General features: G+C 44.0%; 1 protein-coding gene across 2 annotated transcripts in view; it reads left to right on the plus strand.

Annotated features, from left to right (window-relative positions):
- Window positions 1-27,363, plus strand: part of SYNE2 (spectrin repeat containing nuclear envelope protein 2) — a 518,190-nt gene that overhangs the window by 104,905 nt on the left and 385,922 nt on the right. For both annotated transcript variants that reach the window (XM_075330437.1, XM_075330436.1), the window contains exons 5-16: window positions 1,935-2,012; window positions 2,105-2,197; window positions 3,898-4,073; window positions 5,640-5,836; window positions 5,913-6,013; window positions 8,475-8,576; window positions 8,661-8,786; window positions 11,593-11,757; window positions 14,246-14,358; window positions 18,456-18,618; window positions 23,330-23,426; window positions 26,014-26,198. In XM_075330437.1, the coding sequence (XP_075186552.1) occupies window positions 1,935-2,012; window positions 2,105-2,197; window positions 3,898-4,073; window positions 5,640-5,836; window positions 5,913-6,013; window positions 8,475-8,576; window positions 8,661-8,786; window positions 11,593-11,757; window positions 14,246-14,358; window positions 18,456-18,618; window positions 23,330-23,426; window positions 26,014-26,198 (1,596 nt within the window). The remainder of the gene's footprint in view (window positions 1-1,934; window positions 2,013-2,104; window positions 2,198-3,897; window positions 4,074-5,639; window positions 5,837-5,912; window positions 6,014-8,474; window positions 8,577-8,660; window positions 8,787-11,592; window positions 11,758-14,245; window positions 14,359-18,455; window positions 18,619-23,329; window positions 23,427-26,013; window positions 26,199-27,363) is intronic.

Here is a 27,363-nt window from a genome sequence, read left to right on the forward strand (position 1 = left end):
AGGACATGACATCATGTCCTTTGGGGATCTGCAGGGGCTGGATCCCCCTTGTTCATTATCATGGATAGAGTACAGACAGTTGCACTCATTTGTAAGCAATAGATTGAGAAAATGGAAACATCTACCCAACCCTTCCTTGACCCCATTTGAAGGGTTGTTCATGCAGAAGTCCCCACCTTCTCACTTAATATCATTAATTTATAAATTGTTGAGTCAGGCAGCTCCTGAGGCAGATACGGATCCACACTTCATGTCACAATGGGAGATAGAATTGGGCACCACCTTTTCTGAAGAAGAAAAACGGAAAGCATATCTGTTTACCCATAAGCTGGCCACGGCAGGTTATGCGAAAGAAAAGAATTACAAAATTTTGTCAAGATGGTACCTATACCCAGTGAAGCTGCATAAGATTTTCCCCTCTGTTTCTGAGCTGTGTTGGCGGTGTGGAGGTTCCCCGGGGACAATGCTGCATATATGGTGGGACTGCCCACTAATTAAACCCTTCTGGCTACAGATGTTTCGGACATATACCAATATCTCTGGAGAGAGGGTGTTGCCCTCCCCACAGATTTCTCTGCTGTCCATGTTGCCCGGCTCAATTAAGACACAAAAAGGAGACTTACTTAGATTCTGCCTTTCGGCAGCCCGTTCGGTGGTACCTAGACACTGGCGGAAGACAACGTCTCCTTCTATGCAAGAATGGCAGCAGGAACTCTCCTCCATATGTTATATGGAGGAGCTTTCCGCGGAGGTGACAGAGGACAGCGAGAAATTCATAAAGATTTGGCAACCTTGGATCCTTTTCAAAGAGACAAATGCGTATAGAGAACTGTTTGGTCCTTGAATAGAAGGGGAATACTGGCCGGGCCTGGTTTCTCCAACAGCCGCACCTGGGAGAACATGGACATCCCTTCCCCTCGGACTTACCCACCTTTCACCTTCTTTCTCTCTCTATGTCGTTACTATCTTCAATGCTAGCTCATTCCCCCCCCCCCCCTTTTTTTTTTTTTTTTTTTTTTTTTTACCCTGTTTCCTGATCTTAAATTGCATTCTTAGTGCCTAATGTTCTGGTATACGAGTCAAGTGGGTACGTAGACTCCCTCTCGTTTTATTTTGGTCTTGAAATAATACTCTGTCCAGGGTAAACAGAGGGAGCAGAGTCAAACAAATGTGGAGGGGAGGAGAGGGGCAGATAACATTCGTAATGGAAGGATCTTGAGATATGCATGTCCCCTTCCTTTCTTCCCTTCCCTTTGTTATTACCTTTTGATACTTTCCAGAAGGATATATGTCTACATGATCTTTTTTTTTTGTATTACTAAGGAATTGATTTGTAAGTCAAATTTGTACGCAATATTTGATCCTATGCTTTGGTTCTTGTCATTTGTATTGTATTTTTCTTAATAAACAAAGATTATACATAATATATAGGACTAAATCCCTCTGTGTGTAATGACTCTATATAATATATAGGAATAGATCCCTCTGTGTGTAATGACTCTATAATATATAGGAATAGATCCCTCTGTGTGTAATGACTCTATATAATATATAGGACTAAATCCCTCTGTGTGTAATGACTCTATATAATATATAGGAATAGGTCCCTCTGTGTGTAATGACTCTATATAATATATAGTAATAGATCCCTCTGTGTGTAATGACTCTATATAATATATAGTAATAGATCCCTCTGTGTGTAATGACTCTATATAATATATAGGAATAGATCCCTGTGTGTGTAATGATTCTATAATATATAGAAATAGATCCCTCTGTGTGTAATGACTCTATTTAATATATGCGTTTCCCTTTTTGTATTGAATTACTGAAATTAACTGTTTGATGATATTCTAATTTATTGTGATTTCCAATTACTTGCAACATAATGATCCACAGACTCCATATTGTCTTTATCGCCATCTATTTCACAGCCGCGTGAGAAAGGAAAAAACCTCTTTCAGTCGAGAAGCAACATAGAATCTGCCCTGAACTTTCTAGGCAGGCGCTCTGTGAGTATTGCCGCTTCTTAGGTCTCTTAGTGCAGTTATTACCGATTATTCTATGGAAGAAATTCTTTCTAAACTACGACATTATGTTCTAGATCAAGCTCATAAATATTCATGTGGAAGATATCATTAGTGGGAAGCCGTCTATTGTGCTCGGCCTAATTTGGCAAATCATTTTACATTTTCATGTAAGTATCTGTACATTGTATAGTATGAAATTACATTTCACATAGCTTCAAACGAAAAAAATATAAAAAGAAAATAAAAAATTAAATGTAAAAGTTTAAACCTCCCTTTTTTTTCCCCCAAACATAAATGTTGAAATATAAAAAAATGAATATGGTTGGTATTGCCATGTGAGTAATTGCCCGAACTAAGAAAATAAACAAATATTTCTCCCATGAGATGAGCAAGAAAATGTAAAATATAAACTGAAACTGCAGAATTGCTATTTTTCAGTTATCGCACTTTTCTTTAAAAAATAAACTTAAAAATGTTACCCGAAATAGTATCAATTTTTATTTTTAGGAGCAGCGCCTCTCTTGTCTACAGGTCATTTATGGTATTGCAGCTCATTCCTATATAAGGGTATGAGGCTGAGGTGTAATACCAGACACAGTCGGTGGATAAGAGTTGCGCTGTTTCTTAAAATTACTATTTTTTTTTTTTATTTTTTTTTTAAGATTGGAGAACCCCTATACAGTCTTCCCCCGTTATATCGAGGTTCACTTATTGTGGCTTCACTGCTTTGAGGATTCTGGATTGGGGGATTGCCATCGATGGAGGAGCGGGGTTATAGTAGGCAGGCAGGGGCGGTGGTGGAGCAGGGCGATGCTGCTGGCGGTGCGACGGGTGTCCCAGATGCTCGTTGCGGGCACTGGCAGGAACATCCAGAAACTGTCGACGGTGCAGACTTTATAGAAATGGTGCCCAGAGTCAGCGCGTATGCAGATTGAGCTATCAGCTCAATGACAAACTGAGATTTCTTCTGCGCATGCACCACCTCCAGGCGTCATTTTGCCTATGTCCGCTGCTGGGAGATCAACGGGCCACAGGCGGCGCATGCGCAGATAAGATCTTGAGCCGAGAGCTCAATCTGCACACACACTGACTCCGGGCGCCATTATTTGAAGCCCGCACTGCCGACATTTTTAGGATGGTCCCTGCCTCACCTTCCGCAGTCCACAGTCCACAGTCTGCAGCATTGTCCCTGCCTCCTGTCATCATTCTCCACCACCCCCGGTAAGCTAGATTCAGCTTAAAAGGCTCAACCCTCATTTTCCTCCAAATGTTTTCGAGGAAGAGTGTGTCTTATAATCTGAAAAATACAGAGAAATAATAAATTACATATAACTCCACAACTTCGCAGATTTTCGCCTATCGCGGGGGTCTCTAGAACGCAACTCCATCAATAGATGAGGGATCACTGTAATTGCAGCATGGATTCGTGATTTGGGACATTAAAAAAAAAAATGGCCAAGATGAGAATTATTTTGGAGCACTTGCAAAATTTGTGGCCTCCTATTCCTCACAAAAGCCGTAAGTGGCAGTGGAAGTGACCTTGTTTTGGTGAAAGAATCACCGAATATTGGAAAAGTGTGAATTTGGTGAAAATGCATTATAAAGCTCTGTGTTTTAGGGCATAAAAAGGATTGTTATATCACCCTAATGCCATGTTAATTCATACTTTTCTACAAATATTTAGAACATAAATAGGCTGTAATCCACCTCCTAAGGGTTGCAATTTTAGTAAATTGTCCAGTTGGTCCAATTAATGCCTGATTATTTTTTTTTTCAATAACTGTTTTATGTTTTACAAATGGAAACTATGGCTGTTCCGAAGAGTCATCAATTAATTAAAAATCTGATACATCTTTGTTTATGGCAGATCGAAGGGTTGGCAAGCATTTTGGCAAACACAGAGGAACAGCAACCAGTGACGAGTGAGACGAAAAATGGAGTCTCTCCAACTGCAAGCCCATTGCCTAAAAGAAGCGCAACGTCTAAGTGGAAGACGTCCGCAAAGAAAGCGCTGCTGCAGTGGGCACAGGATCGGTGCGCTCAGTAAGTGTGCACAGATAAGACATAAATGGATTATTGTTCAAGCACCAGGTATTTTCCAAGACCCTTGGAGAGTGATGCATCAGGGAAGGGTCTAACCAAGGTTGGATCACCTCTGGTAAAAGGCCACATAGCAGTGACATGATCTGCTTTTATGTTTATTAAAAGGAAGGTAAGAAGACATACTTCCCTCACCCCCGGAAACCACCCTCCGCTCTAGCGCTGGTACTCTGACCATCTTTGCCGGATCAGACCACCAGTCCCTGGCCCTCTTAAGCTACACTGATTGAATTTAGGGTTAGGTGAATGGTAGAGTTGAGCAACAAGATTCATAGAACCCCGGTCTGTTGGCCATGGCTGTCATCTGCCGGACCAGAGCTCTGAAAATGTTCCACCACCCATGGCATTCCCAGCACCTCTTCTGATTATTAGGCACCCACGATGTCATAAATGTGGGGCACCACAATGTAATGATGTGGCTAGGTCTACTATTCAGAAAAGGCACCAGAGATGCCACCGGTACAGATTTGGAAGTCTCTGGTTTTGGCTGTCATGAATTACTGACGTAGTTGATTGATAAGGGTCATACAAGTCTTTATGCTTAACTCTAGTGACTGGTAGTGGGCATTGCTTCTCTTCCGGTCCAGCAATGGTAGAATGATGGTGGATTCCAGGGTTAAGTATGTCTTTTTGCTTCTTAGCATCCCCCCTTCCCACTGTTTAATTTGGATAAAGGTCGGAAAACTCATTTAAATACACGTTTGGTTGCCCACTTAAAAAAAAATCATTGGTTACCTGTTCGCTGGCCAATGATGAGTCCTTTTAGGGGTGAAGTGGCATTTGCAACACATTGAGTTATCCACGTGTCAAGTGACTACCGGGGTTCCACCAAGCATACGGGAGCGCCCTGCGAGCGGCTTAATGCACAGGATACACCGGGAACACTGTACAATTCTGAGCTCTGGCTCTAGGGAGAGGGGAGCGGGGCCACCTCCTGCCACTCACCTGAGGATGACCCCTGCACTCCCTAATGTCCCTATACGGGTTCTCCCCCCCCCCCCTGTCACCGATCATGTGCCAATATCAGTAATTGTCTGAGTGTATCAAAGAAGCCTTCTTTGATGGTAATCTATACATACATATATTTTGGTTGATGACGTGTGTGGCGAGGGTCGTTGTCCCATTTGTGTCTTCTTGCTGCTCTATCTTCCACTCCCCATTGGGTAAAATTATCATTACCATTAAAGGATGCATCTATAAGTCGTCCAATATGGCGTAGCTTGCTTGTTATATTAGACACATATTTCTATTTCTTGCATTTCAGTAGGTTACGATCGCAGGTGTAACTATAGGGGGTGACACCCAAGTCCTGGTACCTAAAGATACCCTAAATGTTCTCTGGCGCAAATAGTTATACATGGCACATGGTCGGTGAGGAGCCCCGTTATAGGCAGAACATGATTACCTTGATGTTGCTGATCTTATCCTTTGTATTTTGTGATATATTAGAATCAGATGTATGACAGTCCAGTCGAGTAGAGAATATATAATCCTTTTATGTTTTTGCAGATTGGGATCTGTTAATGTAACAGATTTTAGGTCCAGCTGGAAAAACGGCATGGCTTTCCTAGCAATTATTCAGTCCTTAAGACCGGACCTCATCAATATGGACAAGTTACAGGGGAAGTCCAATGAGGAAAAACTGCAAGAGGCGTTCACAATAGCGGAAAATGAACTAAACATCCCCAAACTCATTGAACCGGCAGGTATGTAACCCAAACTAATCAGAAATATGTAGTATATCCTAACAACGCTCATCCACCTTTTTCCTCTGTCCCTTAGATCTTACTGCTTCAAATCCTGATGAAAAATCAATTATGACATACGTGGCGCAATTTTTACAGTATTCCAAAAATATTGATGAGCCTACAAAAGATTTGTCGGTATGAGATTTTATTCCAGGGAAATATTTCCTTTTTGAGATGTAAGGGTTCACGTCAATATTTCCTACACACAACAAGATGCCCCCATAGCCACCCCCACACAGTACATTCCCTGACAGACAGTATGAAGTCTTCAAAGCCCCCCATACACGGTACGGTGCCCCCCACGCATAGTATGATGCCCCCTCATTACATGCCATAACAGTAGAATCACACACACACAGTATGTTGCCCCATAGTACCCTATACTCAGTATGTTGTTCCTACAATTCCCTCATAAAGTGTGATGCCACCACAGTACATGTCCCAATACATAGTATAGTGCAATTATATCCCTCTCCACACAGTATGATGCCCCCACATCCCTCTCCACACAGTATGATGCCCCTACAGCTTCCAATACACAGTATATTGTTCCCACTTTCTCCATAATAATAATAAAGTATTATGCCACCATTGTACAATTTCCCTTGTATAGTGCCCCCACATCCCTCTACCCAGTATGATGCCCCCACAGCCTCCCAAAAAGTGTTATGCTTTTAGAGCTCCCGACACACAGTATGTTCCCACAATTCCCCCTTAAAGTGTGATGCCAACACAGTACATTTCCCCATATGTAGTATAGTGCCCTGACATCCCTCTGCATATATATGATGCCCCTACATCCTCAACACCCAGTATTATGCTCCTACAGCATCTGACATACAGTATATTGTTCCCACCGACCCGCCATAATTAAGATCCTACCACAGTACATTCCTCCATGTGTAGTACAGTGTAGTGCCCCCACATCCCTCTACACAGTATGATGCCCCCATATCCCTCTACACAGTATGATGCCCCCACAGCCTCCCACACAGTATTATGCACCTATGGCTCCCGACACACAGCATATTGTTCCCACAGTGCCCTCATAAAGTATTATGCCACCACAGTGCATTTCCCCATACGTAGTATAGTGCACATACATCCCTCTGCACACAATATTATGCCCCCACAGCCTCCCACACAGTATTATGCTCCTACAGCTATCAACACACAGTATATTGTACCCACATTCCCCCATAAAGTATGACGCCACCACAGTACATTCCACCATACACAGTATAGTGCGCCACATCCCTCTACATAGTGTGATGCCCCCACAGCCTCCTACACAGTATTATGCTCCTATAGTCCCCCCACAAGCCCTGCACACATTATGATACACCTTCAAAAGAATCCCCCACACATAATATGTTGTCCCCCATAAAGTATGATGCTACACTACAACAGTACATTCCTCCACACACAGTATGATGCCCTCCGTGTACACACAGACACACACACACACACACACACACACACACACACACTTTGCCTGTGCATCCTGCTTCTCGTCAGGTGATGTAAAGGTACTGGTAGGGACTGATGGAGTGGGGGTTGGATGTTATATTCAGCTGTATGTGTGTCTTGAAGAAACCGACACTACTGAAGTCAGGAAATACCTCTGACCTCCTAGGACAGTGGGACAGCTCTCCCCAAATTCGAGGCACTCCCACTTGATGGCACAGTTGTGACCTATGGTATAGTGCTTCGATATTATAGATGTAGAAGATATACTTCAATCTGAGAAAATCTCCACTATTAACATTTAAGGAAGCATGTCACAATTTTTGCCGCCATTTGAAATTGGAGACATTTGTAGGTATATTATGGCCCTATACACTGTGTGATTCCGATCAGGACTGTTTGGGCATCCGGAAATGTGAGTTATTTTCTGACTCCTTAACAAATCGATCTAAAACTTTGGGACTACACCCATGGATTGCAGACCACCCCTCCTTCAGTGCTGGTGCGTTGCCATAAATGTCACAATCCAATTACTCAAATAAGCCACGCTCCCCAATTTATGACTTTTTAATTAATAGTTTATGCCAAAACCTGACTAATTTACGTAGATCAGTAACCTTGAAGTAACAGATTTCAATTAGTTGGATCCAATAGTTTTAATCGATAGATCTAGTGCTAACACTAGCCATTTCTGGAATCTATTATTCTGATATGGACTAATAAGTTAAATCATTCACGTATCCCAGTGGATTTCTGCCAGGATACAAACTTAGGACCTGTAGCGTGGAAGGCAGCAACATAAACAGTGAGTCTATGTAAAAATCTCTGTAGCATTCTTCTTTACAGGCATTATGTACTGGTAAGTGTACAGGTATAAGTCTATAAGTTGGAGATTTTTTTATTGCAAAAAAATACAATGATCAGTGGTGAAAAAAATGATATTTATTAGATGTGGTAGTTTGTCCAAGGAGTTTGAGCAATTTTTGAAAACCACCTTAATTTGGTCTCCCATCTTCTTCCTCTTGGATTTTCGATCGACCATCTCCTATCTCCTATTTTCTATTCTGATGTAGCTGCTCATCTTCTCTTATTACAGAAATTACATTGATTTTTTTTTTCTTCCTTGTAGGCTCGAGTGAATAAAACAATGGAGTGGCTGAATGAGCAGGAGCAGACACTTAAGAAGTTATTTTCTGAAATGAAAGATGAGACCTACACAAAAAAATACCAGGTGACATTGCTTATGTTTCAGACTGAAAACTGGTGGATTCTCCATAATGGGAAAATATCTCATCTATAATTATTTATTTCTTAGGGAATTCTGTTATTTATGAGACAATTTAATGAGCAGAAACGTATCTTCGTGTCTGGATTAGTGGAGACTCTTCAGACTGAGGAACAACTCCTTATTAAGCAATCGCTGGAAAATATCACCGCCCAGGTGAGGAAAATTGCACATAGTAACCCAGTATTCACACTAATCTTTAGGAAAAAGACAACTGCGAACTAACAGGATTACTATGGGATATGTGCAAGGTTTGAAAGTGTTGCGCTCACCATTTTGTGCCACTACACCTAGCGTTAAATCCCAGTCCCATTACAGGGTGCTTGGTACTTGAAACGAGCAGTTGGATGCTCGGACGGGTGCGACTCAAGTACTGAGTATAATGGAAGTCAACGGGGAACTCGAGCATTTTTCCGTAAGATCTTTCAAATGACTTCCATTATACTCGGTTACCCGTTTCTTGCCCATCCGCGCATCCAACTGCTTGTTACGAGTACCGAGCACCCGAGCATGGTAGAGCTCGTCCATCACTAATAACAACCCTTTTAAAGTGGTTTCCTGGCCATAAGCTCTGGATAGTGTCACAATGTGAATTTAGGATAGTTAGGAACAGGGGCTCGTATGCTGTCCCCCACGCTAGGGGATCCTAGGCTATCCTTAACCTCCAGATTATCCCTGATGGTGGAGATGCTGGAGTCTCATACCTTACTGTTCTCTTGACCAGAATTAATATGTTCCCCTCCCTCCGGGGAGGGAAGGGGCAGGAGTGAGATGGTAACAGAGATAATGATATTTTTTGTGGGTCCCCTTTAGTTCAATTGGACCGGACATTTAGTATCTGAGAATGGCCCCTACTTCCAGAGATATAAGTGACATAATGTGACTGCAGGATAGCGAGGGACATCACGCTAGTGGACCCTAAGCTATCCCTTAGTTTAGGGTTACCGCTAATGGTGGTGATGCTTGCATCCCATTCCTGGCTATTCACCTGACCAGATCTAATATGTTAACTCGCCCAGAGAGGGAAAGTACAGGAGTGAGATGGTAACACCGAAAATAATATGATTAAGCCAGGCACTCAATTATATTATTACTTATGGAGTTGAACCCTACCAGAGCACCCATTTTATATCAGAAATGCCGTGTTTTCTATAATTGGTAACACAGAAAATGACAGACAGGAAAAAAACAATTTTCAGACACACTGCAAACTCACAGGAACAAACAGTAAGAAACAAGGGAGAAAAGCAAGAGAAGTGAGGCAGCAACAAAAGGAAAACAAGGGTTAACACCACAATCACTCATAGCAATAAATTACAACAACCACCAGTAAGTCTGAATCAGAACAGCTGACCAGACCAGTATAGAAAAACTATAGCTTGCATTAAAGAAAGTATACAGCCAGCATATATAGGAGGGGAGCAAATGTGACTGGCTCCCCCACTGCATGTGATCAGATCAAAGGAACCTAACAAGCATCCCAGCAGAGACTAAAGGGTACTTTACACACTGCAACATCGCTAGCGATCTCATTAGCGACGTGAAATTCTAGATCGCAAGTGCGATCTTTCGAGATCGCACATGCGTAAAATGACCTATGTGCGATCTCGAAAGATCGCACTTGCGATCTAGAATTTCACATCGCTAACGAGATCGTTAGCGATGTCGCAGTGTGTAAAGTACCCTTTACTCTTGCTAGCCTGCCTATGAACTACAAGTCTGTGGGTCGATGCCCGAGTCTGCCTGAGCTCATCACAGACATGAGAGAAGTTAGCAGGCAGAGTCCGGGAATCTGTAGTCTCCACAGATTCTCATGCCGCCATGACAGTTGGCAATGTTTGTAAAAATCTCCTTGTGTCAGATAGATGGTAACTTTTAGATAGACTACCACCTAACTATTGTGATACGTGATAAATCTTTTTAGATTTGATTTGCAGAAATATTTTTTGCTCTGGGGGGAGAATGTCGCATGTAGTTTCAGACATTCAGTTTCTTGGGGTTAGGTTCAAAGTTGTTTGCAACTTTCTTGCTCTGGAGTCAAAGCCCCAGGGTGAAATCAAAAAGTAAGAAAATGAGGTTCACATTTTACTGATCTGTCATCATCCAAGTGTTTAAATAAACAAATCCCACTTTCTTTCTAGGCTGGGGCTAGACGATGACTTGGGTCGCAACACAGGTCGAGCGTCCAAAGCGTTTTCTGTGCAGTTAGATGCTGCTTGCAAAATATCAAACTCGTTCCGTCATTTTTCAGACTTGCTTGTTGTGGTCACCTAGGGTCAAAATATCACCCCCCCCATCTTTGTGTCATAGCCGAAATCATCATCAATCCCCAGCCTTTGGGATTAATTGACTGCATACTGGAGAAGCAGTTTGTGCTTCAGAGCTGTTATTCTTTCTGAAAGTGTGTACAGAACATTACAGCCAGCTGTAATCATGCCTTCTATAGGCTGTGGGGAGATTTGTCTCTGCTCCCTCTTCCTTTACTACCATAGTAGCACCGAAGTAAAGGCAGACCTTTATCGAGGAATTGATAGAAAAGCAAACCCTCTTTTTGGGGTTTCCATTAATTTCAATGAACCAATCACTTGGACCCCATCAGAATGGAGAGTTGGCTGTATGGGAATGCTGGGGATAACCAAGCATTGTACTTGTCCATCTCCAGTAGTCCCATAGATGGCCAAGTGCAAATGTGTGGGTTGGACCACCAGTGGCCCTAACCAATCTGCAGGTTATGGCCGACCCTGCATAGGGCATTAGTCTTAATCTGGACCTTTGCGAGCTAATTATTGAGGTCCAAAATGGTAAGTAGATATGCTATTTATGGCAGCCATGTCCTGTTCTATACAGGTCAGTGAATTTTGACCAGACACTGATGAGGAAGGGGGTGTCCTATATGGGAAGGTGAAATTTTAAAAAGGCACTTGTTACTTTTATCTTTATTCTATTTGCTCATCGTATACAGATTGCAGAGTGGAAGATGAAGCTGGATAGGAGTTTGCTTCCACCTCTGGATAGCATTGAGACATGGCTGACGGAAGTCGAGACTCTGATGTCCCAGGCTTTACCCGAGTCAGGCTCCCATTACAATACGATGTCTATACTCCGGGCTTTGTCAGAAGCCTTCAAGGTAGGAAATTGTGTGTTGTAACACTGAAATTATCAAATCATGGGAGGTATAAAGGTCTTGGTGAGAAGGAGGAACCAAAAAAATACACTAAAGGTCTTTATACACCACTGATTCCAGCAGAACAGGCCCACTATCTGGTGTGTATGGCATCCTCCTGGCAAATGATATTAGGAGGAAAAGGATCGATCATGCTGCTCGAATGGACATTCCCAATCTCATTGTGCTCCAAGTAGAGAAGCCAAAACCAGAGGAGTCTGATGGCGGCTTTCTCTCCTCTGTGTAAAGGACAGGGTGGGAACAGGCGCCATATACACTCTGGGGTACCAGCCTCTATGACTGGAATAGCGTCATCCAAGGATCCTTGTAAGGGTTTTACATTTAATAATGCTCGTGAAGATCTGAGATTGTGGGTTGTATTAATCATGTTAACGATGCAACAAGTTTTATTTCTTTTGTACATGGTCTTGCAGCAACCATAGTCCTTATGCTCCTCCAGACGATGGATATTCCGTCCATAGTGCATGTATGCACTTCAGCCGGCAACAACAGTGCTGAGAATAGTTCCTCAATCCAGTCAATGGATATCACGACCGTAGCGCATGTATCTGGCTTCAGCCGGCAACAGTAGTCCTTAGAATAGTTCCTCAATCTAGACGATGGCTGTCACGACCATAGTGTGGGTATCCAGCTCCAGCCGGCAACAACAGTCCTTAGGATAGTTCCGCAATCCAGACAACAGATATCACGACCATAGCGCAACAACAGTCCTTAGAATAGTTCGTCAATCTAGACGACGGCTATCACGACCGTAGTATGAGTATCCAGCTCCAATCTCTATAGTCCATTCATGGGCACTAGTACCTGGCCGCAACAATAGATCCTCTTCCCTTCACGTCACAGCACCAACTCCCGAACTAAACATGTAGCTCACTCTTCTGCCTCTCCTGGGATCATCCCCCTGGTCTAGAATCACATCCCACCCCCTTAAACAATTGGTACATGTAACTCAAGTATGCAGAAGGTTCTAGAAGCCCAATCTGAAAAGAGGAGTATTGGGGAAATCCCCTGTAGAGAGGAACGAACATGCACAACCCCCCCACCAGATGCAGGACAATGAATTCTACTGTTGGCCTGATAATATTAGAGTCTATGGAGATCAACTTGGATGACAATGATACAACCCCTTCCCCCTTCCATTTGTGTACAGACAAGTGACCTTAAACTGACAAACAAGGAAATCTCTAATGAAACACAACAATATGATCAACGTAACCAGTGCTCTGTGCTGGGAAAAGTCCAATAGTCATTAGTTCATGGCAAGCTTCTCACAATGCCAACTGTATTTGGCGAGCTCAGTCAGCACAAGCACACTGGTGCAAGTGAAATTACTTGTCCTCAGGACACCTTTTAGGCTACCAGGGTAGAAGTCTGTGCTCTTTTCTTTTGGGAGGCTCATTTGATTTACTCCCAGCATTGATAATAGACCCTCATTCTACAAAATTTAAAGACATTGTCTGGGGAAAAACAAGTCAAGTTAAGTGGTTGATCGGTGGGGTCTGATTGCCAAGACCTGCACCGATGAGCAGAACGGGTCAGTTTTATCCCCCTTAGTATGGACCATTTTTGTTTGCAGCTCCATCCATTTCCCAATGGGGCTGCTGAACGCTGTGCTTGACTTTTTCCAGTAGCCCAATAGGTAATAAACAGAGCAGAGCATTGGTCACTGAACTTCTACCTTCGGCACAGCGTCCTAGTGGCGCTTGCGCCTCTACCATCTTTACTATTGGCGTTGCTGTGAACTCGTGATCATCCTCATGTCCTGCCAACTCTGAATGCATACACCTATGTGAGGAGTCCTAAGACTTCACCAACCGATGTCTTCCCAGGTCAATGGCCACCAGCAAATTACCAGGCAAATATAAACCGGATGTGCTTCCCTCCTCTGTATATTTTCATTTATTTTCTTTCCTAATTTACCAGTTGTGCGCATGCACTTTATATTTCACTATTTTTATGCAAATGTTCTAGAATACATAATAGTCTCCAGTTGGTTTGGGATTAAATTACCTTATATTTCGTATCCTTACTTATCTTACCTTACCCTCCATTGCCGTTCCCTGGTCCCCTTTTTTTAGACATCTTGTCTTGCATATATTTATTTTTATAGGTCTATAGTAAAGTTTATATATTTTCTAAAGACATTTAGTATCGTCTCTTTTCTTTCATTTTTGGTGATTACTAAATGCAATCAGGTAGGAGTTTTAATAGGGTTTTTTTGTCCTTGTCTGTAACTGAACCGTTCTCCCTACTGTAAGAAGGAAAGTAGCCATAATCGGAGCCACCGATGCTCCCCAGATATAACTCCTCCTTTTTGGCTATCTGTGTTTACCACCTTGGGTCATTGGAAGTAATCTATATGTTTATTGTAATGTATAGATTTGGCTTAGAAATTCAGCCATCTTTACCTTCTGCTCATTTTTCCATTTAGGCTTTGATAGTTGATGCCAAAAATCACATGGAGAGTCTGGGATCCTTTAAGAATGTAGACGATAACGGCGTCATAATTGTGCCGACTGATAAGACAGAAGAGATGAAAACAAGGTACGAGCTTTGCTCCTGTAATTCACCTATAATTACCCTTGTTTGTCCGGATCTGACTTACAATGGGTGTTTTTCATGTTTATTATCATGTAGGTCATAGTTTTAAGTAGTTATATTAGAACTTTTAATATGACCATCAATATTTTAGCCACAGAGAAATTGTTTCTTAAAGGGATTTGCATCTTAAAGGAAACCTGTTGCATTTGTGAACCTTTTGTAATGGAGCAAGAGGAGCTGAGAAGACAAGGTTCAGTAGACCTTGTCTTTTATTCTTTAGACATATCTGCTTTATATGTTTAGCAGTCCAGTAGGTGGTCCTAATCCGTGATTGACAGCCATCTACGCATAGATGTCTGCTTTCTATGTTTAGCAGTCCAGTGGGCAGCCCTAATCAGTGATTGACAGCCATCTATGCATAGATGTCTGCTTTCTATGTTTAGCAGTCCAGTGGGCAGTCCTAATCAGTGATTGACAGCCATCTACGCATAGATATCTGCTTTCTATGTTTAGCAGTCCAGTGGGCAGTCCTAATCCGTGATTGACAGCCATCTACGCATAGATGTCTGCTTTCTATGTTTAGCAGTCCAGTGGGCAGTCCTAATCAGTGATTGACAGCCATCTATGCATAGATGTCTGCTTTCTGTGCTTAGGGTACCGTCTCACTAAACGACGTACCAGCGATTCCGACCACGATAAGACCTGGTCAGAATCGCTGGTGCGTCGCTAGTGAGCTGTCAATCAGGCAGATCTCACCAGCTACCAGCCACCTGCGACTCGCGTAACGATACTGCGCTTGGTAACCAGGGTAAATATCGGGTAACTAAGCAAAGCGCTTTGCTTGGTTACCCGATATTTACCCTGGTTACCAGTGTACACCGCTTACAGGCTGCCAGCGCTGGCTCCCTGTATACGTAGCTAGGGTACACATCAGGTTACTAAGCAATGCGCTCTTAGTTACCTGATATTTATCCTGGCGACGTGTGCAGGGAGCCAGCGCTGGCAGCCTGTAAGCGTTGTACGCTGGTAACCAAGCAAAGCTCTTTGCTTAGTTACCTGATATTTACCCTGGTTACCAGCGTACGCTGCTTACACAGAGTCGGTGCTCGTTGGTCTCCCGCCTTCAAACACGCCGATGCGTGCTGCACAGCGGGAGACCAACGAGCAAAAAATGACCCAGAACAGTGGATAACGATCAGCGATTTCACAGCAGGGGCCAGGTCACTGCTTAAGGTCACACATAGCGAGATCGCTGATGAGGTCACTGGTACGTCACAAAACCTGTGACTCAGCAGCGATCTCGCTAGCGATCTCCCTATGTGAGAAGTACCCCTTAGGAGTCCAGTGGGCGGTACTAATCAGTGATTGACAGCCATCTATGCATAGAAAGAGGAGGGATTTAAATAAATAAATTTACAAATTTTGGATTTTTTTCCGATAAATTATAATCTGTTCCTCTACTCTTACTCTGTAACATTCTGCCCACAAATTCGACAGGTTCCCTTCAAATAATGTCCACTACTCCAGAAAAATGAAGGGAAACCTTAAATCACACATCGTATCTCGATAAATGAGAGCTTCAATATGGAAATTTTGACTGATATAAATAATGGAACACACAAATTTGTGTAAATGTGATGACGGCAGCTCATAATGTGACTAATTTATTTATATGACCCCATGAGCCTGCGTGTACTTGCTACAACATGTGACGGGATGGCAGTTAGTGTATTGAGGTCATTTCTCAGACCCGGGTCAGGGCGGCAGTGGCTCTTGGACAGTTTGTGGTGCGATTTTATGCCATCGGATCCACTAATACAGAATGTCCCCAGAGGTTCGATTCAGTTCTCGGGAACATAAGGTGCAGTTAATGGTATCAATGCTGTCATCCAAGAACTGTCGAAACACTGGCCATAAGAGGCCAACATTGTCCTCCACCCAGCGCCCACTGCACCAGTGTAAGGTCTGACAGTGACTAAGGATTTAATCCCAGTACCTAAAAGCAGTGAGGGTACCTTTTGTCTATCAAGTAAGGGTTTGTGTAACCCTCCTAGTATATGTCTGCCCAGACCACGACAAACCCAATGCCAAACCAGCGGATGTTGCATGAAACCTAATATTCACCACGGTATCTCCAGACACTTATGTTTATGCTGGTTTTGAGAACAAGGTGCTTATGGTGGAACTGCCAATTCTGGTGTTCTCTGGCAAATGCTAATCCAACTGCAAGGTGCTGGCTGTGAGCACAGGTCCCACTAAATGACATCGGTCCCACGTTCCACCCTCATGGAGTTTGTCAGAAATATGCACACCATGAGGGTCCTTTTTAGGGGTCCAGCAATGTACTGCTGTTGGGATGATGCTTTTCTACACCACAGCCCGGCCCTCCATAAGTGTCTCGGGGTGTATGAGGATAACAGAGGACTGAGGCTTCTAGACTGGCCCTCAGGCTAGGGGGCCCTAGCTGTCTCTAATCCCAGAAATACCTCTGGTGGTGAAGATGTCTGTGCCGGCTTCAATGTCCTGCTCGTGGCAAGCCCTGATCTTATACCCCCACACATCCAACTCACAGATATAGACAAATGTGGAAACCAAAAACTCTATCACAGCTAGCACACATAGAGATATAAGTCAAAATGTCATAAGGAGGAAATAAAGAACAGGGAGGAAATAAACAGATGGCGAGAGGATTTCCACAGCACACCAAGCAGCACTCAAAAAATCACCAACAACTGGATCACAACCGCACGCGGACCGGTTAAGCAAAGCTATACTTGGCATGGGAAGACAGGATCCACCAACTTAAAAAGGCAGGGAGTAACTGTGATAGGTCTCCCACAACATTTGGTCCAAGAGGTAGCCAGCAGGCTAGCAGAGATTAACTTCTGCAAGTCTAATCATTAATGAGCACACAGCTGGTCGACACCGGAGCCTGTCTGTGCAACTCAGAAGCACCAGAGACACCATAGTGTGGAGTGTCATTCCGCAGTGTGAACAGCGTCAGATGCTGCCATAACAGTCGGCGAGTTTAGAGCCAAACACCGTGTGACACTAAGTAACAGTCTGTGTCCTGGTATCTGCTCTTGAGATAGTTTCAGGTATCTCCCAACACATTCTTGTGATGGAATGAATAAATGTGCCACCTGGGCTACCTGTGCCACCTGAATGGGCTGCATGTCCCATCTCATACTGCGAATGATGACGAGGACGCAAAATTCAGGAAGGATAAGGAAAGGGGAATTGTCTACGGTCAACACCTACAAACTATTCCCTTTTTTTGGGGCTATCACTTCAATGTTTTTTAGCCGGGCATTTTTTTTGAATTGTTAAATGTGAACAAACCATGGTAAGGAAGTTGTATTTAATAGCGACACTCCATACTTACGGCAATAGAACGTCCTTATGGTTAGGATGATAGAATTCCATTCAGCGGAACCCATCAGTCTCACTTATCCCTATATACTGTGACCATGAATGTTATCTTTTCTCACTTTGGAGCACACGTTTTAGGCTATGTGCACACAGTGCGTTTTTCGCGGCGTTTTTGCACGTTTTTCGGGTGCGTTTTTGGCCTCAAAACTGCAGGACTTTGCTTCCCCAGCAAAGTCTATGAGTTTTCATTTTTGCTGTCCGCACACATCTGTTTTTTTTACCTGCGTTTTTGAGTTAAAAAAAAAAATGGACATGTCAGTTCTTTCCTGCGTTTTTCTGCGTTTTCCCCCCATGCAATGCATTGGAAAAACGCAGCAAAACGCAGAGATCAAAAACGCAGCAAAACGCAGCCAAAAACGCACCAAATCGCGGCAAAAACGCATGCGTTTTTTGATGCGTTTTTTCGACGCAGGTGCGTTTTTGTGCGTTTATAGCGGCCAAAAACGCACAAAAACGCAGCGTCAAAAAGACGCAGTGTGTGAACCTAGCCTTAGGCTGACCATAGTGTTCCTCAATAGATGCACCGTTAATAGATGGACTCAATACTTGTTCAGCTGACAGTTGCTTTTCTCAGACAAGGCTTTTTTTTTTATTCCAAAAAATATATATTCGTTACTTTAAATACTGTGTAAATATATTTACTGGATGATTATATTTCTGGGTTCCAGGTTGGAGAAGATAGTGGCCTCAAACTTCATTGTACTTGTGGATTACCGCTGTGCCGGATACTATGTGCTCGCTCTTCTGGAGGAAGGGAAACCGAAGCTAAAGTCTTGGAAAATAAAGTACAAATCTCAGGAGTCTGTGGAGGCCCTGAGTGAGGATTACAAGGTCGGTTATGGGGCGTCTTTGTGTCCATTACTTTATCTGCACCTCTGGATTGTTTGCTAACTTGGTGTCTTTTGATACTTTGCCTCCCAATAATCATCACCTTTAATGAAGGTGGGACGGCTGGTCTTCCCCCCGACCCCGGATTCACTAACACACCAGGGGAGATGGGAATGTGTCATGGTCGTCTCTCTGCTATGAGAGATTAGTTGCAGGTTCTGGGTCGGAGTCTCACGTTACCTGGTGAGACTCTGCTATTTAAATGTGGTTTTCTTTGTGAAAAAGAGAGTTAGGCCGGCTTCACACTTGCGAGTGACTCGGCAAGTCTCACATCGGCATCACCTGGCATGGCCGCACATTCTCTGGACAGGAGCGTCTCAGCTGCATAGAAATACATGCAGCTGACCCGCTCCAGTCAGGAGAGTGTGCGGCCACGCCGGGTGATGCCGATGCGAGACTCGCCGAGTCACTCGCAAGTGTGAAGCCGGCCTTAATGTCAGTTTGCTTTCCAGTAGCCTCAGACTCCAGATCAGGTGTTTCTGGTCTGGACAACTCCCAGTCCCTTTATATACTCTCTGCTACCAGCAGAAGGTGCTGGTTATTTTTGATTTATTAGGATTCTGGTCTTGGAGGAGGAAGACCAACCTCTGCCATAGTTGCTGTGGTGGCTGCAGTCTTGGTTCTTACTGCAGCAGTCTGTTGTGGTGTTTCCCCCTATCTGTCCTTTCCCAGTGTGTTGTTTCAGTGCAGCGGTGTGGCTAGCATCCCTTACCTGTCCACTCACTAGCCATGACTATTGTAGGGCCATCTCAGGGCTTCAGGTTCCTGCTCAGCGACTGGTGAGCAACCTGTACAGGGACTGGCTAGGAGTGCAGGGTACAGCAGCAGATAAGTGAGGAGGTGTCCATCTTCCCTCTCACTAGCACTGGGGCCCACCATTGTTAGTGTCCCCGGTGTACCCCTTATTTGTTGTGGTGTTACCCGTTTATTTGTGTATTTCACCTCACGCTGGTTCGGCCCCAATCCGTGTCGTGACAGATTGAATATCTGCCAGACCGCATATTGGGGAAAACAAATGATACTTATTGTTGATATCCAACATGCCCAACCCTTCTTTTTACCTTCTTTTAGGACACCCCCTAAATACATTTGATCTTTGGCTGATCGTGGCTCAATCTGCATTTTTAGCCACCATTTGCCTATCTGTATGGCCATGTTTAGATAATGCAAAAATCCTCAATGCACAAATGACCAGATGATACATGACACAGCTCCATATTCTTATAATACACATGTATGTCAGGTTATGCCATAATTGTCTGATAGGTTCGAGTCTCAACTCTGGGACCCTCCTTTATTGGCAGCTGTGAATGATTGAATCGAGAAGAAGGGGGTCGCCGGGCCCTTGTTTTTCCTAATATGTTTATTTTGTTCTCAACTGGTTTCCTATTGTTGCTGTATTTGTTCCTTTCTTTGGTGGTTACTGTCCCACAATATATGTTTTATCATCTAGAGCTTCTCATTAGGCTGTAAACACTTATTTATCATCCTGGGATTCTTTGGCCTTACACTAGTTGAGCTCTTTGCACACTGCAGTATATAGTATACATCGCACTAGTATAGCTGCTAATTCCGGGAGCGATGATCAAATATTGACTCTAGGTAATTTATCAGCGGCACACCTATATATTCTCTGCACTCCTGACCCCAAAGCAACACAGCAGGCTGCAATGATAACACCTTGTAGACTGGTGATCCTATACTTCCTTCTAATGACCACTGCTAACTGACTGATATGTAATGCTCCCTCTCTCTTTAAAGAAGATATTCTGAAATAGCTACTGTACATTCAGCATCTTATAAAGTACAGCGCTTCAGCTGCTGCAGAACATCAACATACACACCTCAGCTGCTGCAGAATAACACTATACACATCTCAGCTGCTGCAGGAGATCATCGTACACACCTCAGCTGCTGCAGGAGATAATCGTACACACCTCAGCTGCTGCAAGAGATAATCGTACACACCTCAGCTGCTGCAAGAGATAATCGTACACACCTCAGCTGCTGCAGGACATCATCGTACACACCTCAGCTGGTGCAGAACAACATTATACACCCCTCAGCTGCTGCAGTGCATCATCATACACACCTCAGCTACTGCAGAATAACACTATACACACCTCATCTGCTGCAGGACATTATCATACACACCTCAGCTGCTGCAGGAGATCATCATACACACCTCAGCTGCTGCAAGAGATAATCGTACACACCTCAGCTGCTGCAGGACATCATCGTACACACCTCAGATGGTGCAGAACAACATTATACACCCCTCAGCTGCTGCAGTGCATCATCATAAACACCTCAGCTACTACAGGACACAATCATACACACCTCAGCTACTGCAGAATAACACTATACACACCTCATCTGCTGCAGGACATCATCATACACACCTCATCTGCTGCAGGAGATCATCATACACACCTCAGCTGCTGCAAGAGATAATCGTACACACCTCAGCTGCTGCAAGAGATAATCGTACACACCTCAGCTGCTGCAAGAGATAATCGTACACACCTCAGCTGCTGCAGGACATCATCTTACACACCTCAGCTGGTGCAGAACAACATTATACACATCTCAGCTGCAGCAGGACCTCATCATACACCCCTCCGCTGCTGCAGAACCTCATATATTGTCATTGCTGAAAGTGTTGGCACTCTTAAAATTGTTCCAGAAAACAAAGTACCGGTATTTCCCCCTGAAAATTATTACAGTTACACGTGTTTTGTTATACACTTGTTTATTTCCTTTGTGTGTATTGGAACAACACAATAAATCAGAGGATTTAAGGCAAATTGGACATAATTTCATACAGAATTCCAAAAATGGGCCGGATAAAATTGTTGGCACCTTTTCAAAATTGTGGATAAACTACTTAGTTTCAAGCATGTGATGCTCATTCGGACTCATCTGTGACAAGTAACTGGTGTGGGCAATATGAAAATCACACTTGAAACCAGATAATAGGGGGAGAAGTTGACCCCATCTTTGCATTGTGTGTCTGTGTGCCACACTAACCATGGAGAACAGGAAGAAAAAAAACTGTTTGAGGACTAGAGAACCAAAATTGTTGACAAATATAAATAATTTCAAGTTTACAGTCCTTCTTCAGAGCTCTTGATGTTCCTTTGTCCATGGTGCGCAACTTAATCAAGAAGTTTACAACCCATGGCATTGTAGCTAATCTCCCTGGATGTGGACGGCAGAGAAAAATTGATAAATGGTTGCAACACAGGATCGTCCGGATGGTGGATAAGCCCCAATCAAGTTCCAAAGAAATTCAAGCTGTCGTGTACGCTCAGAGTGAATCAGTGTCAGTGTGAACTATCCATGGACATTTGAATGAAGTGAAACGCTATGTAGGAGACCAGGAGAACCCCACTGCTGACACAGACATAAAGCTAGACTGCAGTTTGCCAGAATGTATGTCAGTAACCAAAAATCCTCCTGGGAAAGCGTCTTGTGGACAGATGAGACCAAGATAGAGCTTCTTAGTAAAGCACATTGTTTTACTGTTTACCGAGAATGTCATGAGGCCTACAAAGAAAAGACCACAGGACCTACAGTCATATATGGTGGAGGTTCAAAGATATTTTGGGGTTGCTTTGCTGCCTCTGGCAATGGGGGCCTTGACTGTGTGCAAGAAATCATGAAATCTGAAGATTACCAAAGGATTTTGGGTTCCCAGTGTGAGAAAGCTGAGTTTGCGTCCTAGGTCATGGATCTTCCAGCAGGACAATGACCCCAAAGACTTCAAGAAGCCCCAGAAATGGATGTTAACAAAGCACTGTAGAGTTCTGAGTGGCAGCAATGAGTCCAGATCTAAATCCCATTGACACCTGTGGAGTCATCTTAAAATTGCTGTTGGAAGAAGACGCCTTCAAATATGAGAGACCTGGAGCAGAAGAGTCCAAAATTCCAGGTGAGAGGAGTAAGAAGCTTGTGGACGGATATAGGAAGTGATTGATTTCAGTTATTTATTCCAAAGGGTAAAGGCTGTGCAACCAAATATTAAATTGAGGGGGACAACAATTTTGTCCTGCCCATTTTTGGAGTTGTGTAAAAGTCTGTCCAATTTACCTATTTTACTCTTTTTATTTTTTTTTTTGTGTTGTTCCAATACACACAAAGGAATCAAACATGTGTATAACAAAACTTTGTGTACATGCAATTATCAAGGTAAATCAGAAGAGCCGCAGACGTGACCTCTGAAGGCCGCCTCACCAGCCTGGGGGAGAATCGGAGGGACCCGTTTCGGGAGATAAGTCCCAGATGTGAAGTAGCATGTAGCCATTTGGATATAGAAGCCTCCCATACTAATAGTATTCTATTGCTGAGATATTTGTTACTTTTCTGGAGACTTTTCGGTAGGACAATACTTCTCGTCTCCACTAGATCAACTGACTTCTGTAATTCCATAGCAGTTCCATCTGCAGGAAACCAACAGTACCCAATCTCCAATTATAGAGGACATTATGGGACTCTAGTTTTGAGCAGATCTGTCCATCAGGTTTATACCGAGGAATTATCTGGTTGTAAATTTTGCACCGGTGACTCCAGTTTTCTCACTGTTCCCGGAGCTTCCCATCGCTCCCAGACGGCTGGATATATCTATGACTTTTCTGTTTCTCTCCTATTGTAGGAACTTATGGAGGGTAATCAGTTCATGGTCTGTTTGGAAACGGCGTTTCAGAAATTCAGAGACCTTCATAACCTGCTGCGGACCACGGATGACTACAGTAAGTACCATGTTTCTCTGAAAATAAGCCCTATCCCAAAAATAAGCCCTAGCAGGAACTTTTGGCCTTTTCAGACTAAGGCTTGAATATAAGCCCTACCCCTAAAATAAACCCTAGTAGGAATTTTCGGCATATTCAGAGTAAGGCTTAAATATCCCGAAAATAATCCCTAGTAGGAATTTTTGTCCTTTTCAGAGTAAGGGGTACTTTGCACACAACGACATCGCAGGTGCAATGTTGGTGGGGTCAAATCGAAAGTGACGCACATCCGGCATCGCTCTCGACATAGCAGTATGTGAATCCTTTTACATACGATTAACGAGCGTAAAAGCGTCGTTATCGTATGATCGGTGTAGGGTCCGACATTTCCATAATTTCGCAGCAGCGATAGGTACGATGTTGTTCCTCGTTCCAGCAGGCAGCACACATTGCTGTGTTTAAGGTTTAAATATAAGCCCTACCCTAAAAATAAGCCCTAGTAGCAATTTTCGGCCTTATCAGAGTAAGGCTTAAATATAAACCCTCCCCCCAAAATAATCCCTGGTAGAAAGTTTCGGCATACGGCTTAAATATAACCCCTACCTTGAAAATAAGCCCCAGTCTTGGTTCAATAATGAAAAGTCCATGTGTCGAGGGCGGGGGCCAGTTCCCCGTCGCAGGGGCTGCTCAGGGAGATCGCGCTCGGATCCGGTGTCTTCTCCTCGGTGGCTCGAGTGGGCCGGACCCGGGGCTCGAGCAGCGCTCCTTGCTCACGAGTGAGAAGAGGAGGAATTGGATTTGTTTTGGGATAGATAGAGTTCGTGACGTCACCCACAGGTTGTGGTGATGGTGGACACCACCGCTGCTGGTAACGGGGTTCCCGGGAGCGATGGCGGGGAGCAGCTAGGTGTTGACCCCTCCGTGGGTAGGGGCTGTTGGTCCCGGGGCCCGGTGACTGTTTGGGTTCTCAAAGGATGGGATTCGCAGGGTGCAGGGTTGCGGTGCAGCGCGGCGCCGGATGGCACTGGTGTACTCACTTAGACACAGATGGACAGAGTCTCTCTCTGGTAAACCAAACGGCTGGATGGAAGGGGCCCGCAGCCGGCTGCGGGGTTTTCCCTGGATGGGTTGATGGTGGCTGTCATTTCCCTGCACCTGTGTTTTGTATGTTGGCTCCAATACCTGGGCACCGGTTGTCCGCTCCCTGACGTATACGTGCTGGAGGAGCCCCTTTGCCCTTTGGATCTCTGGCCCTTGGCGGTGGCACTTATCCGGAACGGTTGGGTTGTTGCCTTCAGTCGGGACTTGGTTGGGAATGAACCCCTGAGGTCCAGACCGCAATCAGAGAATATGACTAAAGGTTGGCTTTAAGCCTGGTCGGGGTCTGAGTACCCTGCCTGGTGCTTAGCTCCAATCGGCTCCCCATTTCGGTACCGGCGGGCCACCGCCCGACCCCGGTCCTACGGTTCCGCTGACCTTCGCCAACTCCTGCAGACGGCCACCACCATCTGCCGACCTTGCTGGAAGTGCCTGTGCTCTGATCCAGACACCAACAGTTTTCACTCCTCACTCACTCCTCCCCACAACTGGACTGACTACTGTGTTTTCCCGCCTCCAGTCTGTGAACTCCTTGGTGGGCGGGGCCAACCACCTGGCTCCGCCCCACCTGGTGTGGACATCAACCCTGGAGGGTGGCAACAAGGGTTTAATGTTTGACTGCTGTGACCTGTCCAGGGAAGGGGGTGTATGGTGTTGTGTAGTGACCTGTGACCCCTGGGATCCAGGGCGTCACACATGCAGCTAAAAATGTTAAAGAATACAGCAGGACACATCATTAAATAAAGGAAACACCCCAAAAAGAGAAGAGACAGACCCCACAATCATACTTGCCAGACCCCAGGAGGACTGGTTTGGAGCATGCAAGGACCTGCTGGGAGCACCTGCTGTGGATTGCAGGAGGACCCGGGAGCGGCACAGATGTTCGGGGTCTGCTAAGTATGATTTCTCCTGGGGTTTTCTGCCTTATTTTGGGGGGTAAACTTACCCCTAACTCGTGTTTCCCCAAAAATAAGCCCTACCCAGAAAATAAGCTCTAGAGCATTTTTAGGGGCAACAAATAATGTCTTATTTTCGGGGAAACACGGTAATATCTCTTGGCATTTAGACTTAATATATGATGTGGTTTTAGGTTACTTGCACACATTGTATATTTGCTGGGGATTTTTGGGAATTTTGCAGAAAATTCACAATATGGGGTTAGAAACACACACACACACACACACACATATATATATTATATATATATATATATATATATATATATATATATATATATATATATACATATACATATACATATATATATATATATATATATATATATATATATATATATATATACATACACACACACACACACACATATATATATATATACACATACACACACACACATATATATATATATACACATACACACACACACTTATTTGAGGTAGGGACGACCTGACTATTTGGGCAATCAGTTGCTGTGTATCAGTATATCTGCTTCTGTGGACGGATTTTACATAGTCCTTCACGTGACCAATCTTTTTTCATTAATTTCTAGTGGCTGATCCTGAAATCCCAAAGCAATATGAAGCCATAGAGTCAAAGTACAAGACATTTGTGTCCTCGGCCCTGGAGGCAGGATCCACCCTGGAGCAAGTACTAACCAGCTGGACTCATTTTGAGAATAATATGACCCTGATCACAGCTTGGCTGGAGGAGCAGCAGAGGATCGCACCGTCGCCTGTAAGCATGGGCCGCTCAATAATGGGATTATCATATAAAGGGCATGGGATGGAGGAGCAGATGAGGAATTTGGCCAAATATATAGTTTTGTATAAGTTAATGCAGTATTTTCACATGAAAAGCTATTCAAATCCTGCAGGGAAACAGAAAAATCCTTAATCCCGCTTTACCTCTCCACTCATGAAAAAACAAAAGCCTGTGATTCCCACTTTACCCATGTATACTGAAAGTCTGATAGCCACGGTTCCTCCACTGACTCACATAAAAGGTCTGAGAGTTTTGCTTCATCTATACACTCAATAATGAAAGCCTGTGAGTCCTGCTTATCTCACCCACTCATAGTGAAAGCCTGTGAGTCCTGCGTCTCACACCCACTTATATTGAAAGCCTGTGAGTCCTGCTTATCTCACCCACTCATAGTGAAAGCCTGTGAGTCCTGCGTCTCACACCCACTTATATTGAAAGCCTGTGAGTCCTGATTCTCACACCCACTCACAGTGAAAACCTGTGACTCTTGCTTCTCACACCCACTCACAGTGAAAGCTTGTGAGTCCTGATCCTCACACCCACTTTTAGTGAAAGCCTATGAGTCCTGCTTCTCACACCCAGTTATAGTGAAAACCTGTGAGTCCTGCTTCTCACACCCAGTTATAGTGAAAGCCTGTGAGTCCTGCTTCTCTCCCTCACAGTGAAAGCCTGTGAGTCCTGATTCTCACACTCCCTTATAGAGAAAGCTTGTGAGTCCTTCTCACACCTACTCACAATAAAAGCCTGAGTCTTGTTTCTCACAGTTACTCACAGGGAAAGCCTGTGAGTTCTGATTCTTACACCCACTTATAGTGAAAGCTTGTGAATCCTGCTTCTTACACCTACTCATACTGAATGCCTGTGAGTCCTGCTTTTCACAGCCACTCATATTGAAAACCTGTGAGTCCTGATTCTCACACCCACTCACAGTAAAAGCCTGTGACTCTTGCTTCTCACACCCACTCACAGTGAAAGCCTGTGAGTCCTGATTCTCACACTCACAGTGATAGCCTGTGAGTCTTGCTTCTCACACCCACTTATAGTGAAAGCTTGTGAGTCCTGATTTTCACACCTATTCACAATGAAAGCCTGTGAGTCTTGTTTCTCACACCGACTCACAGTGAAAGCTTGTGAGTCC

The sequence above is a fragment of the Anomaloglossus baeobatrachus genome, chromosome 12 (genome assembly GCF_048569485.1).
Source record: "Anomaloglossus baeobatrachus isolate aAnoBae1 chromosome 12, aAnoBae1.hap1, whole genome shotgun sequence".
Classification (NCBI taxonomy): Eukaryota; Metazoa; Chordata; class Amphibia; order Anura; family Aromobatidae; genus Anomaloglossus; species Anomaloglossus baeobatrachus.